Source organism: Colletes latitarsis, chromosome 11, assembly GCF_051014445.1.
Source record: "Colletes latitarsis isolate SP2378_abdomen chromosome 11, iyColLati1, whole genome shotgun sequence".
Classification (NCBI taxonomy): Eukaryota; Metazoa; Arthropoda; class Insecta; order Hymenoptera; family Colletidae; genus Colletes; species Colletes latitarsis.
Genome location: NC_135144.1, coordinates 21,710,311 through 21,728,364, shown reverse-complemented (window position 1 = coordinate 21,728,364; position 18,054 = coordinate 21,710,311). Strand labels below are relative to the sequence as shown.

The 18,054-nt window shown below is 39.8% G+C and overlaps 1 protein-coding gene across 17 annotated transcripts in view; it reads right to left on the bottom strand.

The window, feature by feature from the left end:
- Window positions 1–18,054, bottom strand: part of Nrm (neuromusculin) — a 457,462-nt gene that overhangs the window by 23,776 nt on the left and 415,632 nt on the right. For 6 of the 17 annotated variants that reach the window (XR_013080582.1, XR_013080585.1, XR_013080584.1 and 3 more), the window contains 4 exons: window positions 15,067–15,573; window positions 9,843–10,583; window positions 5,399–5,462; window positions 1,814–1,883 (listed from right to left, as the gene is read on the bottom strand). The exons of 2 other annotated variants lie outside the window; for them this stretch is intronic. Coding sequence is in view for 5 of the 15 variants with exons in the window: in XM_076776374.1 (XP_076632489.1) it covers window positions 9,846–10,583; window positions 15,067–15,573 (1,245 nt within the window). In the remaining 10 variants the exon portion in view is untranslated. Of the gene's footprint in view, window positions 1–100; window positions 1,884–5,394; window positions 5,463–9,842; window positions 10,584–13,024; window positions 13,100–15,066; window positions 15,574–18,054 lie in introns of those variants that run through there. 9 more of the 17 variants (XR_013080588.1, XR_013080590.1, XR_013080591.1 and 6 more) reach the window with 7 other exon arrangements.

Here is an 18,054-nt window from a genome sequence, read left to right as displayed (position 1 = left end):
CTCGCGTAAATGTACAAACTTACAAACGTGATTCGGGAGAAAATTTCCTTTACAAAATTCGTGTGATGAGGGGGGGGTGGGTGTTGGGGCAGGAAGGGCGGGGGGGGGGGGGGAGGGGGAAATTATGCTAATTAGTCGGACCTCTTGGCAATTACCTGTACATGACGATAGAAACACGTACGTAGTGCTCGATAGTAGCTGCGATATGTATCATCTTCGCGTCAACAAGATACCGTATAACGTTTTGTCGATCATCGCCCTCGAGCCGCAATTAATTAGGCAATTTGATCCCAGAACACATGGCAATAGTTTATAAACGTACAATTAATTTTATAATATTATACGAATTTTTTTTTTTTTCTTTTTTTATGTATAAATTTACAGATACCAACGAGGACCTTGGATGGGTCCGCGATCTCCATGGATTTTTACGAACTATCTAAGCTTTCGCGTACTTCGAACTACGGTTATCGACGTGGCATCGATCGCACGAGCCCCGTTATCGGGTTAGACGTGTTATGTTTAATAATAATAAAAACAAAAAAAAGAAAGGAAAGGTAGTCGATACATGTTTCTTTTTCTCGCGCGTTGGAAGAGCGAACGTCTGATACGCCGAACGCTGAGATCCGAAAGCTTCGCGAAGCTTCGAGAGAGAAGACGAGAGCGGAAGAGGAATTCGCAGTTTCCGCCGCGACCGGCTTGACTACTAGCCTGAAAGAAAACGATAAAAGGTTGTCTCCTTCCTCGATGCAAGTCTCACGGCGTTGCAATTCGAACGAGTGTTTCTTTGGCTTCGAAGATACGTGCTTCGACAAACACCGCCGCGATCGCTGCGAACTTCTCCGTTTGAGGTACTATCTACTTTTACGGAACAAAGTAGAGTCTGTGTGAAAAAATGGCCGTATAATTGGTCTTGTCAAGTACAATCGAGGTACTCGAGAAACGTTCAAGTAATTCAGGCTCGACTAGAACTTAGAGCAATATTTCAAACGTATCAATTTTATCGATTATTAATGTCTCTAAACGGAAATGCAGACTCCAGAATGGCGGGAAGAGAAAAAACTTTGCTTATGGTACTTGGAGTAAACGTGTACCAGCGATGATTCGTAAAATGAACGCGACTCGTAAATTGAATATTTCTATCCCTCTCAACCGAGGAAGATGTGCTGAACGTTGTACCAGTAACGATTCTTAAAATGACCGTTACTTATGGTATTCAGAGTGAAGGTGTAATGATTCGTAAATTGAACGTTTTGTGAAGCGTGGAAGACGATATCGCCTCCACTCTACGAAAGATGAGCACGTCCCCGCCCCTTCGGAATGACGATCATTTTACGAATCACTACTGTATCTCGAAATTCTATATCATAGAAGTAATTTTACTAAAATAGATACGCGATTTGATGACAGATAGCCAGTGAACGAGTATCGCAGCGAAATTTGTCGAAGCTACGCAATTAAGAGGTACACCCAACGGTCGAAGGCTGTTGGAGGAGGTTGCTCGTCGTTCGTGGAGGCTCACGGCGGGAACAGGCGCGTTAAATACGACCGACTGTTAATATAAGTAATTGTTAACGACAGTTTTACGCGGTTCGTTGAGAGTATATGGCCACAAGGTAACACTTGGGTTAGATTCACGTTAAAAAAAATAAGTAGTAATGGAAAACGAACGAGTGGGAGTGTTGGAGGGGTTACAGGAGCTCTTCGTTCTCGTCCGAGACACCGTACATCTGGGGCCGTCGCTCCTGCAGCTGTTGCTGGTGCAGCTTCTGAGCTTGCTGCTTCTGGAGGAGCGCGATGCTGGCTGCTTTGTAGTTGATCGGCCCGTATGATCGGTAGTCCACGTCGGCGTAGTCGAGATCCGAAAATTCCGGCTTGAAGGGCTGCGTAAACAGAACATGACAACGAACACCTTAGTCTGGAGTACGATTCAAGGTTCCAACAACGGGCTACAACACTCCGTGATACGCCGATTCCAAAGGGGCAAACAACAAGATTTTTATCGTTAATGTATATACTTATTATTATACAATTCATCGCCCTCACGATACGAAAAGAATCGCACAATCTTCGTAGCGTCTTTTCAAAATACCCCCCCAATTTTGTGCTAAAGAACAATCCGCCGTGGAATTTTATTTTAGAATTTCCTTCGCGATATTTCACCTGCTTCTCAAGTTCTCGATAGTTCTCTTCTACTGATAAATAAAGTCAGGTGAGGGGAGTCAGTCTCTGCCTCAGTCGAGGAGTGTACACATAGGAAAGGAGGTGTCGATCGAGCGCTTGCGAGAGAGACAAGAACACATAGCCCTCTGGTGGCGCCACAGCGTCTCAGTCGAAAGAACTAAAGAAGCTCCGTGTATTGCTCAATTTTTCCATCCTCCATTTCAGCAGTAGCTTTTCTACTTTTCTAAGAAGTACAGTAGCATCAGTATCGAAAGTGTTTTCAATTAAAAACTGAGGAATTTGGAACAGATTGGGTCGTACAGTGATTTTGTTTTACTCGAAGACTCCTCGATAAGTTTTTAATTTCTGAACGGTTTTATACGTAAATTGATATGGCCGAAGTTCGCGTCTCTCGAGCCAGAACTTTATCATACTTCTCGACGAAATGGACCGTACGATTTCGAGACGCGACCGCCAAGCGTTTGATGAAACTTTCGGAACCGTACAGCGGAGCTTCTTACTTTTTACAAATCACCTGCATACTTGGGGGGAGGGAGGTAGACGCGACGAAGTTTTCGAGTTATTTGCATTTGAAAGTTTCTGTCCGTCACGTACAAAGTATGACGAACCACGGCTCCATGGAAACGTCCAATGGTTCCCACCATGGTGATCGAGTTTCTTTTTAATTCCTTTTTCCAATATTTCTACGTCCCATTTATGCATACACATTTTTACGAATTTTTATTTTCCTCTATCCCTTGCAATTTTTTTCCACTTTTGTTACGTTCACATTCTAGAAACATAAATTTCTTACAATATTTTTTTAAATTACATTTACGTGATCGATAAGAGAAATACCACATTTTACGCGACTAAAATTATTGCCCCACCCTGTATAACTCGAAGACGAGGTTAATCGAGACATTCGTATCAACATTTTTCACAGTGTTTTACGTCCCCTGTTCACCATTAAATCAGGTACAAAAACAGGTCGAGTATATATCAAGTTTCTTAAGTTTGTTGTATTTTTTCAAAACTCTTATTTCCATTTCGGATGGTTCGGAATATTCCGAACGTATTTATGTTTTAACAAAGAAGAAGTATTTACATTTCTCTGGGGTAAACCAGCTTCCTTTGCAGTCATTTGTGTGTTTCAGCTATAAAAAAAAAGACTCTCTCGGCGGAAGCAGAAGTAGCAGAAACATTTAAAAAGCATTTCGTTAATTTCTTCATGAAAGAAAACTTATTTTCATTTAATTAGACGCATTGTTGACTCATACTACAAGAATACAAATTATTTTCATAACTTTCTGCGAAATCTAATACTGGTTTAACGAGGACTAATTAACGAACATTTTATAGATATCATTAATGAAATTAATGAACATTATGTACCTATTATTGTTGGTAATTGTTAGCAAATTAATGGGAGTCGTTGTTCAGATTTTCTAGCGCGAGCTTATATTTGGTGGATTAAATCTGGTCGTTCGATATTATTGTGAAAATTTCCTACATCTATAACATGTTAATGTAACGTAGTTTAATTGTTCAATGGCCGCAATTTCTAAGCCTGGAATGATAATATCTGCTAAAATACGCGATATAGGTGATTCCACCGGATTGATAAATATTTGCTTATATTATATATAGGGTGTGTCCACTAACTGGGACGGAAATTAACGAGAAACAATACCGTTCGAAATATTTTTTACGGCCAAATTTTCCAGTACCATTCAATATTTTGCAGCGATTTAATTCCTCGAGTCTCGATTGTTTTTCGAAAACGTTATGACTTTTATTACCGTTGTCCTTTTAATGGCTGCATCAGCGATGGCTCGCATACAAACATAAAAAATGAACGCAGAGCCACAAACACGGTTCAGCGATCGACGTTTAACAGGGTTTGGTGGATTGTTTTTTGCAAAAGTCGCGCTATTAATTAAAGAATTAAATAAATCTGTTCCCCGCGTTAATGCATCGATTACATTCGTTTCTGGTGCTACCGTAGCCACTTTAAGCTACCAATTAAAGGTGTAATCTGCAGTAGTTTTAATTCAAGCTATCGCGTATAAATACGATCCTTTATCGGATCAATTTTATTTACAATTTTCACACCGACGAGAACCATTGGGAAACCGGTAACCTCGACAGAATTTCGACGTTTTAACGACGATGCGAAAATAATTGACCGCCGTTACCAACGGGGATGGAAATCGACAGTTTTTACAGATCAGATAAAAACTGTACAGTAAAATAGCAAAAGAACTGTCTTCTGGTACTGTTTGGACAATGAATTTCAAAAATTATGGTACAAACGCAGGTATACGAATTCTTTGAGAGAAAAGGAATCGAAAAGTCCTTTACCATTTTCCAATCCGAGGCTCCGTTCTCGAGATACGAGCGGTGAAAGTTTGCCGATTCGGTCCTAGCAGGCGCCATTTTGGTCCCAGCGTGGCGCCACTTGTACACATCCGCGCGAAGATTTAAAACGCTCGTATCTCGAGAACGGAACCTCCGATTGGAAAACGGTAAAGGACTTTTCGATTCCTTTTCTCTCGAGGAATAATTCCCGACAAATAGTTTTACATTTTTCTAAGTATTATGCACAACGTAGGACTCCCTTTAGTCATATAAGAGAATCGTCACAGTTTTAAACGTTTCGGGAGTGTAAATATTATTTAACACGATCCAAAGCTCGCTGATACGGGCTCGACGACTTCCACGTTGCTCGTCCACGGAGCCGTGGCAATAATTTTAACTCTGACGCGCACCGATTACCGTCGAGGGGGGTCGCGAAAGGTCGTATCGCGATCAATTAACGAGTTCCTCGCAATCTTCTGTTAAATTTCCACGGGATACGATGCGCGCAGAAGTTGGAGGAGTTTATTGTTCGACGAATAAACTGTGCCGCTGCCGTTAGAATTTTAATGGCCAATCACACGGGCGTCGTTCGTTATTGAACGCGATAATTCGAATCGTCGCTTTGTTCATTACCGATACTTCGCGAACGTCGTTGTCGAGCCATTCCATGCGAAATTTAGTAGCCTGCCGCCAACGTTACGAATGTGTACGTTCCTTTCGTGCATCGGGGGATGCATCGATGAAAATGAAAAAAAGGTAACGCAATCTCTCGCGTCATTCTAGGCCTCACGCATACGCACGCATCGGAGTGATTACAATACTGGCAGAAATTTCTAAGCAAAATGACGTAATTCATAGAATACAATGTACCTACAAGGCATGTCGGACGCCAAAATGTCCTAGTAAATGTACGTATCGCTCTTTGTCTGCGGACCCTCCTACGAACAAACATTTAGATACAATTGGTATGTACAACGGCAACATATGAGTTTCATTATTGAGTTTCCATTTACGCCAATTCATCTAATTGATATTACAAATTCAGTCCATCGCATCCTTGTATAATTTTCATTGCAATTTAACGGTTGGTCTAGCGGGAGATAAATTTTACACGTAATTTCCTTTTGTTCGTTAACAGCATTAAATAATTCGCTGAAATTTTTTAATTAAAGTAATTTAACCATAAAGATAATGCGAACGCGAATTTTTGTTATATCATTAAGTGGAATTTAAATAACATCGATGTAATTTTACGGTTGACCTGGAAGAACTTTCGTTATCGCGTCGGTTGAAACTCATTTTTAGCTTCGTTGATTTTCATATTCCTTTTTTCTTTCCCTCGTTTTATTAACTTGTTAGCGAACCGTATTATCCTCGATACTGAATTTCGATAAAATAGCGAGTATTTTCTAATCGTTTCTTCGTTGCAATAACGCGGAACATTTGGTCGAATTCCAGCAGCGTAAAAGTATTCATTAAACGTTTCCGTTTAAATCAATCATATTTGTCGCTGTAGGTGTTTCCTACTTTTTTTTTTTTTTTTTTTTATTTCTCGTCGTTGCACGTAGCTGTATTAATTAAACATGACACATCGATTTTTCGTTGACTGATTTTAATTAAAATACTTACCAACGGGACGCGACCGCCGACGAGAAAAATAAAAATCAAATAAATGCGCAAGTGCAATCGATTAGTTGAAATTTAAAAATATGCAATTTTAACCGATAGAAAAAGGTAGAAAAACAAAAAGCAGCCAAAAATGTTGTTTGAAATGCTGTTGGAAATAAAGCAAAACGTGAGATGCAAACAAACGCAAATACAATCGGGCGAAAATAATGCAAACCAACAAAATGTCGTTCTTTTCCTACCTGTGGTTGCGTTCCGACTTCGACGCGGAACAAATAAATTCGTGCAAACTGCTTCCTGTTTCGCAATAATTTGCAAACTCATCGGGAAGAAAATTATAAGAACAAAACGAACGATCGTTTGGAAAAATAAAATTAAAAGTTTGAAACTTTAGACGGTACTCGAATCGCAGAGATTTCTCTTCGAAAATTCTTAATATTCTTCCACTAGAAAATATTTGGTAACATCAAGAAGGTCGTGTATTCAATTGGAATTAAAAAAGTTTGCAGTTTAAGATGTTTAAGAGATTCTAGATTTTTCAGGTCACGTGTGACACTGATTTCTTCCTGTTTTTTCAAAAGAATCACTGGTGCATCTAAAAATTGCAGAAGCAACTTTTTTTGACACTACAACTTCATTATAAGACGTGCAAAATATACGACAGATAAGTTTGTGCTAATTTCAGGATGAATTCTATTTTAATTATAATATTCTTATACGACATACGAGCATTCTCTTTCTTTCTGACACCGTATCGACTTTTTTCTGGATCTTGATTTGTCTCTAACGCGTATTCTACTTCACAGAAAGGGACAGCTCCGGATATGAGTTCTGACCGGAAAAATCTATGAATAATTTAAACGTAATTCCATAATAAAACTGTGTTTACATCATATTTGAATAATATTACAAACACGAGAAACGAAACTATACACCGAGTATTCATCAAAAATGAATGTAATTGACCCCTGCGAACAACAATATTTTTTTTAGAACGATTTGAAATTTTTTAATTTCACCGAAAAATTTTAGCATTTATTCGAATTTTTTTCTCGAAAGTGCGTAGGATTTCGGGAATATGTGTATTCACAAAAAATGATTGTAATTGACCCCTGCGAACAACAATATTTTTTTTAGAACGATTTGAAATTTTTTAATTTCACCGAAAAATTTTAGCATTTATTCGAATTTTTTTCTCGAAAGTGCGTAGGATTTCGGGGGTATGTGTATTCACCAAAAATGATTGTAATTGACCCCTGCAAACAACAATATTTTTTTTAGAACGATTTGAAATTTTTTAATTTCACCGAAAAATTTTAGCATTTATTCAAATTTTTTTCTCGAAAGTGCGTAGGATTTCGGGGGTATGTGTATTCACCAAAAATGATTGTAATTGACCCCTGCGAACAACAATATTTTTTTTAGAACGATTTGAAATTTTTTAATTTCACCGAAAAATTTTAGCATTTATTCGAATTTTTTTCTCGAAAGTGGATAGGATTTCGAGGGTATGTCTAATGATACAAAATGACTGTAATTGAGTCCCACAGCCGAAAATAATTTTTCCAGAACGTTTTGAAAATTTTTTTTTTCGCCGAAAAATTTAGGCACCCACTGTCGATTTTTCATAAAAATTCGTTTTTAATTTTTAGTAATTTTGTTTGACGCACTACAAACAAATTGTCTAATACTTTTTTTTAGGTACCCATGAGCTCTACTTCAGAAAAAAGTTTCATTGAAATATATTCAGAATTGTTGGAGTTATGTCTGTTTGAAAATTTCACCATTTTCATGGGGTTTTTCTCATTTTACGATGTCAAGGAACAATTTTTCCAATACTTTTAGAATTTCTACATATTCCTCACTAAAATACGCGTTGATTGCTTTTTTAAACATTAAAATCGTCCAATCCGTTCAGAAGTTATGACGTTTCAAAGATACGCATGAAATTTCGAGGAACCATTTCTGACCTCAAATTAGATTTTCGGTAAAGAATTTTTTCCTCAAAAGTGCGTAGGATTTCGGGGGTATGTGTAATAACCAAAAATGCTTGCAATTGACCCCTGTAATTAAATATAATTTTTTTAGAATGATTTGAGAATTTTTTTTTTCGCCGAAAAATGTTAGCATTTATTCGAATTTTTTTCTCGAAAGTGCGTAGGATTTCAAGGGTATATCTATTCACCAAAAATGATTGTAATTGACCCCCGCAACTGGAAATAATTTTTTCAGAATGATTTGAAATTTTTTTTTTCGTCGAAAAATTTAGGCACCCATCTCCCCTGTCGATTTTTCTTAAAAATTACTTTTTCATTTTTAGTATTTTTGTTTGACGCACTACAAACAAATTGTCTAATACTTTTTTGTAGGTACCCATGAGCTCTACTCCAGAAAAAAGTTTCATTGAAATATATTCAGAATTGTAGGAGTTATGGCTGTTTGAAAATTGGACCATTTTTATAGGGTTTTTCTCATTTTGCGGAGTCAAGGACCAACTTTTCGAATATTTTTGGAATTTCTACAGATTCCTCACTAAAATACGCGTTGATTGCTTTTTTAAACATTAAAATCGTCCAATCCGTTCAGAAGTTATGACGTTTCAAAGATACGCATGAAATTTCGAGGAACCATTTCTGACCTCAAATTAGATTTTCGGTAAAGAATTTTTTCCTCAAAAGTGCGTAGGATTTCGGGGGTATGTGTAATGACCAAAAATGCTTGTAATTGACCCCTGTAATTAAATATAATTTTTTTAGAATGATTTCAGAATTTTTTTTTTCGCCGAAAAATTTTAGCATTTATTCGAATTTTTTCCTCAAAAGTGCGTAGGATTTCGGGGGTATGTATATTCACCAAAAATGATTGTAATTGACCCCTGCAAACAATAATATTTTTTTTAGAACAATTTGAAATTTTTTTTTTTCGTCGAAAAATTTGGGCACCTACCTCCCTGTCGATTTTTCTTAAAAATTACTTTTTCATTTTTAGTATTTTTGTTTGACGTCCTACAGAAAAGTTGTCTAATACTTTTTTGTAGGTGCCCATGAGCTCTACTTCAGAAAAAAGTTTCATTGTAATACATTCACTATTGTAGGAGTTATGTCTGTTTGAAAATTTCACCATTTTCATGGGGTTTTTCTCATTTTACGATGTCAAGGAACAATTTTTCCAATACTTTTAGAATTTCTACATATTCCTCACTAAAATACGCGTTGATTGCTTTTTTAAACATTAAAATCGTCCAATCCGTTCAGAAGTTATGACGTTTCAAAGATACGCATGAAATTTCGAGGAACCATTTCTGACCTCAAATTAGATTTTCGGTAAAGAATTTTTTCCTCAAAAGTGCGTAGGATTTCGGGGGTATGTGTAATGACCAAAAATGCTTGCAATTGACCCCTGTAATTAAATATAATTTTTTTAGAATGATTTAAAAATTTTTTTTTTTTGCCGAAAAATTTTAAAACCTCCCCCCCTCGATTTTTCTTAAAAATTCGTTTCTGATTTTTAATACATTAATCGCCTCCGAATTTTCAGGTCATTATAGCAGTTAGACTGGACCACGAATTCCATAAGGTGTAAGATTTACTCGTATACCTCGTCTGTGGTCACACGACCTTCTTGATGTACCTTTTATCATAGTTGACGACAGCCAACGATAATTTACATAGGACTAGTCGGTTTCCACTGACCTTTTAGACATCGATCTCCTGACCGACGTCCCGGAAGTGGAGCTCGGCATACTGCATTATCGTAGGCGCGGACGGCGATCGTCCGTCGCCGTGATTCGACAACAGTCTCTTCGGTTTGTTGCGGTTCTTGGTGTCCCCCGGGTCCGCGTAGTGCGTGCTCTCCGCCGGACACCGATTCGACTGTCGTTCCCAGATCTGTTGCCGCGAGTTCGGGTTCGATCTGTGATAATCGGTGGGACACTCCGCGATGTCGTCCTCGTAATAATGGGGATAAGAGATTTTGTACGTCTCGGGTATACCGAGCTCCTGGACTTGATGGAAGCTGGTCTCGCAGGCGGGCGAGCCGTACGCGGCGTCCGATCTCCTCGCGTCGCCGCGCCTCTGCTTCTGTTTCCGGTCCCCTCGTTTGTGCTTCCTGTATTTTTGGCCCCGCTCGTTCCCCCGATTAGCGTGACGGCGCGGCTGCCTCGCGTCGTGGTTCGTGTAGTTTTGTTGCTCCTCGTCCGGATGCGCCGCGGACAGGTGATTGACGGTCTCGTGATGCGCCAGGGTGGACGAGCGATTGTTAGCGTGAACGAAGGAGGTCTGCAAGGGGCTAACTATCGAGGAATGGTAGAGGCTGCGCGTTAGTGGCAGTGTTAGTTGGCTCGAACTGTTGCTCGGTAACGGGTAGCTGTACTGCTGCATTTCCTGCCGGTGCTGCTGCTGATAGTGTTTTTCGAAGTTGTATAGGCTGTCGGTCTGCAACAGGCATTGTTAGTCGTTTGGAAATCCAGCCACGGGGGGACGGGATCATGTTAGTCACGAGTACGAGGCAAAATTTTGTTTCCCTTTATAGGATTTTCAACGATTTTACTGCGTGGGCCGGCTTGCGCTTGTAGGAAACAGGGGAAGAGGCGACAGTGAATCGAGATGGTCAAGGAGCGTATACAGGGTGTTCGACCAACCCTGGGAAAAATTTTAATGGGAGATTCTGGAGGCCAAAATAAGACGAAAATCAAGAATACCAATTTGTTGATGAAAGCTTCGTTAATAACATTTTAACGAAGTCTCGATCAACAAATTGGTATTCTTGATTTTCGTCTTATTTTGGTCTCTAGAATCTCCTATTAAGTATGGCTGTTTGAAAATTGGACCATTTTCATGGGGTTTTTTTCATTTTGCGGGGTCAAAGATCAACTTTCCGAATATTTTTATGATTGCTATATATTCTACACTAAAATACGCGGCGTTTGGCTTTTTGAACATTAAAATCGACCAATCCGTTCAGAAGTTATGATGTTTCAAAGATTCGCATGAAAATTCAGTGAAACATATCGATGGTATGGTCAGACATTATATTTTCGGAAAAGAATTTTTTTCTCGAAAGTGCGTAGAATTTTGGGGATATGTGTTTTCACCAAAAGTGGATATAATCGACCCTTGCAACTGAAAATAATTTTTTTAAAACGATTTGAAAAATTTTTTTTTCGTCGAAAAATTTAGGCACCTACCCCCTGTCGATTTTTCTTAAAAATTCCTTTTTCATTTTTAGTAATTTTATTTGACGTCCTACAAAAAAGTATTAGATAACTTTTTTGTAGGTACCATGAGCTCTACTTCAGAAAAAAATTTCATTGAATTATATTCACAATTGTAGGAGTTATGGCTGTTTGAATATTGGACCATTTTTATGGGGTTTTACTCATTTTGCGTGGTCAAGGACCAACGTTTCGAATATTTTTGCGATTTCTACATATTCTCCACCAAAATACGCGTAGTTTGCTTTTTTAAACATTAAAATCGTCCAATCCGTTCAGAAGTTATGATGTTTTAAAGATTCGCATGAAAATTCAGTGAAACATATCGATGGTATGGTCAGACATCATATTTTCGGAAAACAATTTTTTTCTCGAAAGTGCGTAGGATTTTGGGGATATGTGTTTTCACAAAAAATGGATATAATCGACCCTTGCAACCGAAAATAATTTTTTTAAAACGATTTGAAAAATTTTTTTTTCGCCGAAAAATTTAGGCACCCCCTGTCGATTTTTCTTAAAAATTCGTTTTCGATTTTTAGTACTTTTGTTTGACGCCGTATAGAAAAGTTGTCTAATACTTTCTTGTAGGTACCCATGAGCTCTACTTCAGAAAAAAGTTTCATTGAAATATATTCACAATTGTAGGAGTTATGGCTGTTTTAAAATTGGTCCATTTTTATGGGGTTTTACTCATTTTGCGGGGTCAAGGATCAACTTTCTGAATATTTTTATGATTGCTACATATTCTACACTAAAATACGCGGCGTTTGGCTTTTTGAACATTAAAATCGTCCAATCCGTTCAGAAGTTATGATGTTTTAAAGATTCGCATGAAAATTCAGTGAAATATATCGAGGTCAGACATCATATTTTCGGAAAAGAATTTTTTTCTCGAAAATGCGTAGGAATTCGGGGGTATGTGTAATGACCAAAAATAATTACGATCGATTCTTAAAACCGAAAATAATTTTTTTTAAACGATTTGGAAAATTTTTTTTCACCCAAAATTTCCAGCACCTACTCGAATTTTTTTCTCGAAAGTGGATAGGATTTCAAGGGTATGTCTATTCACCAAAAATGATTGTAATTGATCCCCGCAACCGAAAATAATTTTTCCAGGACGATTTGAAATTTTTGAATTTAATTGTTAATAACTGTTTAACGAAGCCTCGATGAACAAATTGGTATTCTTGATTTTCGTCTTATTTTGGCCTCTAGAATCCCCCATTAAAATTTTTCCCACATCCTGTATATACAAACGGACTGTCGGTCGAGCGCTTGCGAGAAAATGAAAAATGACCAAAATTCATGCTACAGTGCGAACGTCTAATCAGTTTCAAGCAATATAAATATACTTTCAAATTCAATGGACAGTCGAGGAATGTATGTATGGTCGAGTGCTTGCGAGAGAGGAAGGTTCAGCGTAGCCCTCTGTCGGCGAGCGCGGGAAGCACCGTTCTTTTTCGATTCCTCCATGGAGGCTCGCGGGAAAGCCTTCGCAGGCTTGGAAATAATATTTTGCCTTCTTTACGATAGGGTTGAGAAGCTCACCGGCAAGCGGGTGTGCGTGTACGTGTCTGTGTGAGCGGAAAACTTACTTGGTTCGCGGCCGACATACGCAAGGACGGTCGCTACACGGATGGCCAGATCCAGCTTAGCAGGGAAAATATGATTTCCGATTATAACTCGGATTCCGGCGACTCTACCTCCTATTTGCTCGAAGCTGTTGTTTTATATCTACGGCGGACACGTAAATCGTACTCATGCAGTAGGTGCAATGCTAATTATTTAATCGGTGCTTAAAGGATAGGATTCGTTCCGCGTGCTCGTGTTTCGTTCCATTCCAGTCGATCAATTTCTGCCAGCGACGGCATTTGGACCGGAGATATTTTAAGGACGCTGGTAAACACCGATTATACTTCAAATAAATAATACGGTGTTGCTATTCCCACTCCGTTACCTGCATACCACGTCCCCCACTGGCTGAAGACGATAACCTAGTCGGACATTGGTCACTATTGGTCGACGTTCAGCCACTGAGGAACGTAGCAGAGAGGTACTAGATGGTACCTGACCCAACTTTGGATATATTAGGGTGGGGAAAAAGAAATCCATTATTTTTCACCTAGATGGTTGTAGTGATACATATTTCGTAAAGTATTGGTCAAACAAATTGAGATTTGTGCTCGTTGGAAAAGTGACATTCCGCACTAAAAAAAATTCTTTTACAGTTTTTTGGTTGGTCGATTCAGCTGTGAGCTATAGGATGTAAAAGAGAGAAATTAACAAAGAGAAAAGTCGGTATATTTTACAATTTTTCTTTGATAAAGGCGAGAATTCAAGCTAGGCAGCTGAAATTGTGAATGGTGTTTATGACCTCGATACTGTCGCAGCCAATTATGCGCAATTTTTTGTTTTGTCGATTCCGTTTTGGTATTTTCGATGTTAAAGATGCACTTTGCACGAGTAGGCTTGTCGTCCAAAATGTCGATAAAATCATGGAAATGATCGGAGAAGACCGACATGTTAGCAGTCGTATCATCGCCGAGAAGCTAAAACTCGACTATAAAATAGTTTCAAATCATTTGCATAAAGCTGGATTCAAAAAGAAGCTCAATGTTTGGATGCCACACGAATTGACAGAAAAAACATGATGGATCGAATTTCTATGTGCGATGACTTGGTCAAACGGAATGAAATCGACCCATTTCTTAAACGGATGGTGACTGAAGATGAGAAATAGATCACACACGACAATATTGTGTGAAAATGATTGTGGTGAAAGCATGGTGAAGCGGCTCAAACGATGGTCAAACTAGAATCAACGGCCAGGAAAGTTTTGCTGTGCATTTGATGGGACTGGAAAGGTATCATTTACTATGAGCTGCTTCCATATGACCAAACACTAAATTCAGACCTCTGCTGTCAACAATTGGACCGTTTGAAGCTAGCGATCGACCAGAAGCGGCCAAAATTGGCCAACAAGAGAGGTGTTGTGCTCCATCAGGACAACACCAAGCTGCACCCGTCTATAGTGACTTGTCAAAAACTCCGGCAGCTTGGTTGGGAAGTTTTGATGCATCCACCTTATAGTCCGGACCTGGCACCAAGCGATTACCATCTTTTGTTGTAATTGCAAAACTTCCTTAGTGATGAGAAATTGGTATCAAGAGAAGATTGTGAAAATCGCTTGGTCGAGTTTTTCGTCAATAGGTACCAAGACTTCTATGAGAGCGGCATTATGAAGTTACCTTTGAAATGCCAATAGACTATAAAACAAAATGGTACCTATTTAACCCAAGTCGGACAATCCAAATCATGTTAGATAAAGTCTTGAAATAAACGTGAAAATAATGGATTTCTTTTTCCCCAATCTAATATTTGCTTTCGAAAACTTTACACAATCCTCAATTTAAGCGACAACCCGTCCGAAACAATCAATCGACTCGATCGTTAGTCCTCCAAGCAGTCGTTCTCGAGGCATCATTCTTGCTTCTTCCCGCGACAGGCGCAAAAAGGTCGGAAAGAAGAGCACACGGATTCGTCCGGGATGGTCAAACCCAATCGATCACTGGACCCGCGATCAATCCCGATCCGAGTCCCGGGTCCAGGCAAGAAACTTTTGCTCCTTCGAGACAGCAGCAACGGTTCTCGAGCATCGAATGCGGGCACTTACTAAACGAAAAGAACGCAAGTAGACAAACCTTGGTCCTGGGCAGCGAGGAAGCGTTTCTCGTCGGAAAAACGGGAGGCGGTACGTTCTGATAAGTGTGTTTCGAGGGATCGGCGTTCCTGGGGTTCCTCGGCGCCGGTATCGGCGGCGTCGTCTCCGACCTGACGATCGTCGTCGCGATCGTGCTGGTGCTGCCGTTTTTGTGAGGGCATTTGTAAATCGGTATGGTGTAAAGCTGATACTTCCTGTGAACGTTCTCGTGCCTACGGCAGAGCCTCAGGGAGTAGAACTGCGAACGTTTGTGTTTCCTTTGCCGCGGCTTCAAGCTATTGTATTTAGGCACGGGCGAGTTACTCCTAGGCATGTTGTAATCGCTATAGTGCGGCCCTAGGTGGCTCCTGGTCGATTCGTAACCGGAGCTACCGTCGCAGAGCGATGCCGTTCTGCTCAGCGGACGCGAGGAACACGGCGAAGTCGGGGCGGAATGATGCAACGTGCCATGCAAAGCCGAAACTCGGGCAAACATACGGGAAACCAACTAAAACAAAAGACAACCGGCGGCTACTTATGGCGGAACTCCGTCTACTTTTCGCTCCATCTTGTATCGACGCCTCCGCCTCGAAACTTCTCCTGTTTCTGGACTACGTACAGACCTTCGTTTTTCAACATTTTTAACTTTAACGACACTTTCACCGCCGCGTGACTCGAGTCGAGACGTCGAGGGAAATAAGTTCGGTTAAGATTCACGAATTTTAGGTTACGTACCAGAACTAGACAGAGTAATTCTCGAGTTGAGATAAACTTGAATAGGATTTTAGAAAGGTTACAAAAATAACTAACTGTAGGTCATGTTCGTTTACAATGTTCTGGAATTAAAGTTTTATTGTTGCAGAGTATCGTATGATTCTTATGCATTGTTTAAGTGGATTTTATCGACGTCTTTTGCCAATACTCCGCGTTGAACGCGTTAAGAAGTGTTGCCAGGTCTCCACGGGGTGTCTCGAGAAATCTTTTAAGAATTCTATTGTAAAATATTCATCGTAATTGCTTCTTTAATTTTATTTCGAATTGTTCACCCTCCACGACCATCTATAATAGCATTTTATCATTGTTAATAGTAAGAATTCTTTTATTTAAAACAAAAAATGGAGTATTATCGTAAAAGTGTATGGAATATTTTTGATCTTTTCAATTTCGCAAATATCCGGTCTTCACGATGAGAAATCCCTAAAAAGTCGTAACGAACTTCGAAAAGCGAAATACACGCCCCGCGAGCTATTAATTGAGATCGCGTACGGTCTAAAAATTACTCGTGTCAGGTATTACCCGGTTATTGTTGTTCGAACGTCAACTGCGAGTCGCGGGCCAACGAACAAATAGGCAAAATAAACACAAACACTGGCCGCGGGGGCGAGAACCGGTCATCGAGATCGCTATTGTCGCGTTTGATTCGCTCTCGTCTCGCGGGGGAAAACGTTGCCGGCTGTCCCCCTGTTTTTCCATCGAACCCCATCTCGAAACACACTCGTGGCGATCCTTGATGCAGTTACGAGGTTGCTACGACCCCTTCCCCATTTATCAACGAAGACATTTTTAAGTTTCGTGGACTTTCGCTCGGTATACTCAATTTATTTAGAGCAAAAGCTTATTTCACAAGTCTAAATAGAATATACTCTATTCTGGAGAAAAAAATAAAAATTAAAAAAATTTTGATTATTTAATATACAGGGCGGTCCACGCGATTGTTTCAAGTCATAACTCCGTTATTATTGCATTTACGAAAAAATGCCAAAGAGAATTTAAATAGAAATGCATATTTTTTTTTAGACAGATCGATTCTTCTGTTCATGGCAAAAAAATTATTAGATCTCGAGATATATTCAAAAAATGACTTTATCGAAGATGCTCAAACGTTTCTCCATTACATTCTAAACATTTCTGATAACGTTGCCTGCAGATGTAGCGCTCTTCGAACCATTTATCTCACTCCTCTGACATTTTTTCGTAAATGCAATAATAACGGAGTTATGACTAGAAACAATTGCCTGGACCACCCTGTATATCAATTTTTTAAGTTGAAAAATGTCCCACCGTGCGTGGAAAGCCAAACAAAAGACAAGACAAGTCTCTAACCCGCTTAACCTCGACGAGTTAAGTCGTACGCGAATGTTTTAAGGGCGACTTCCGGTACACGGGGCCAAGAGGTAGCCGGAAACTAGCGAGAAATTGCCGTCCAGGCGGAATTAAAGGAAATCCAAAGGGGTTTCGGCGGAAATAAAAAGCTGCAAAATAGGCGACACTCTCTAGCGACGTAACTCTGACGACCATAATTGCACCTACCTGGATAGGGAGACCCCAATCACCGGAAATTGCGGCGAAGTTTGGAACGCGGGGATCGATAGTATCGTACAAGGTGGCCTCTCATGCTCGAACATGCGTTTCGTCGTGTTTATAACGCCAGCCAGCCGCGATCGGAAAATTAATTTATTATGCCGCCGTAATTCTGGCACGAGCCTCGACGCAATATCGATCAATCGACCGCGCGCGTCGATGACTATTTATGATGCGAACGATCGAAATATTCCCCCCCACCCACCGGGTGCGGACGGACGGCGACGTGACGGCTCGCGGTTTGCACGGATTCGAACGGAATATCCATTCATTAACCTTTCACGCCAGCCCGATGCTTCTGCTATATTAAGAGGACGCTTCACCGACGTTGCTTTTCGATTCCTGACCCGTTGTGACGCTCTAAAAGTCATTGTAATTCATCGTATTTACGCTCGGTGCACCCCAAAGGGTCGCTTCCCTGGTTTAATCGACGAGTCGTCGACTGTGAAGCGGCGCAAAAATTTTCTGGGAACCACTTGTTGATGTTTAATAATCGGGCCATACGTAGAATCGTAAACGGGGAATAATAAAATCGTGACAAACTGGGAAACGAAACTTGCAAAGCTCGAGGGATTTTTTCCGCATCTGAAGCTTAGATGTGGACCAAACGAGGAATAATAAAATTATG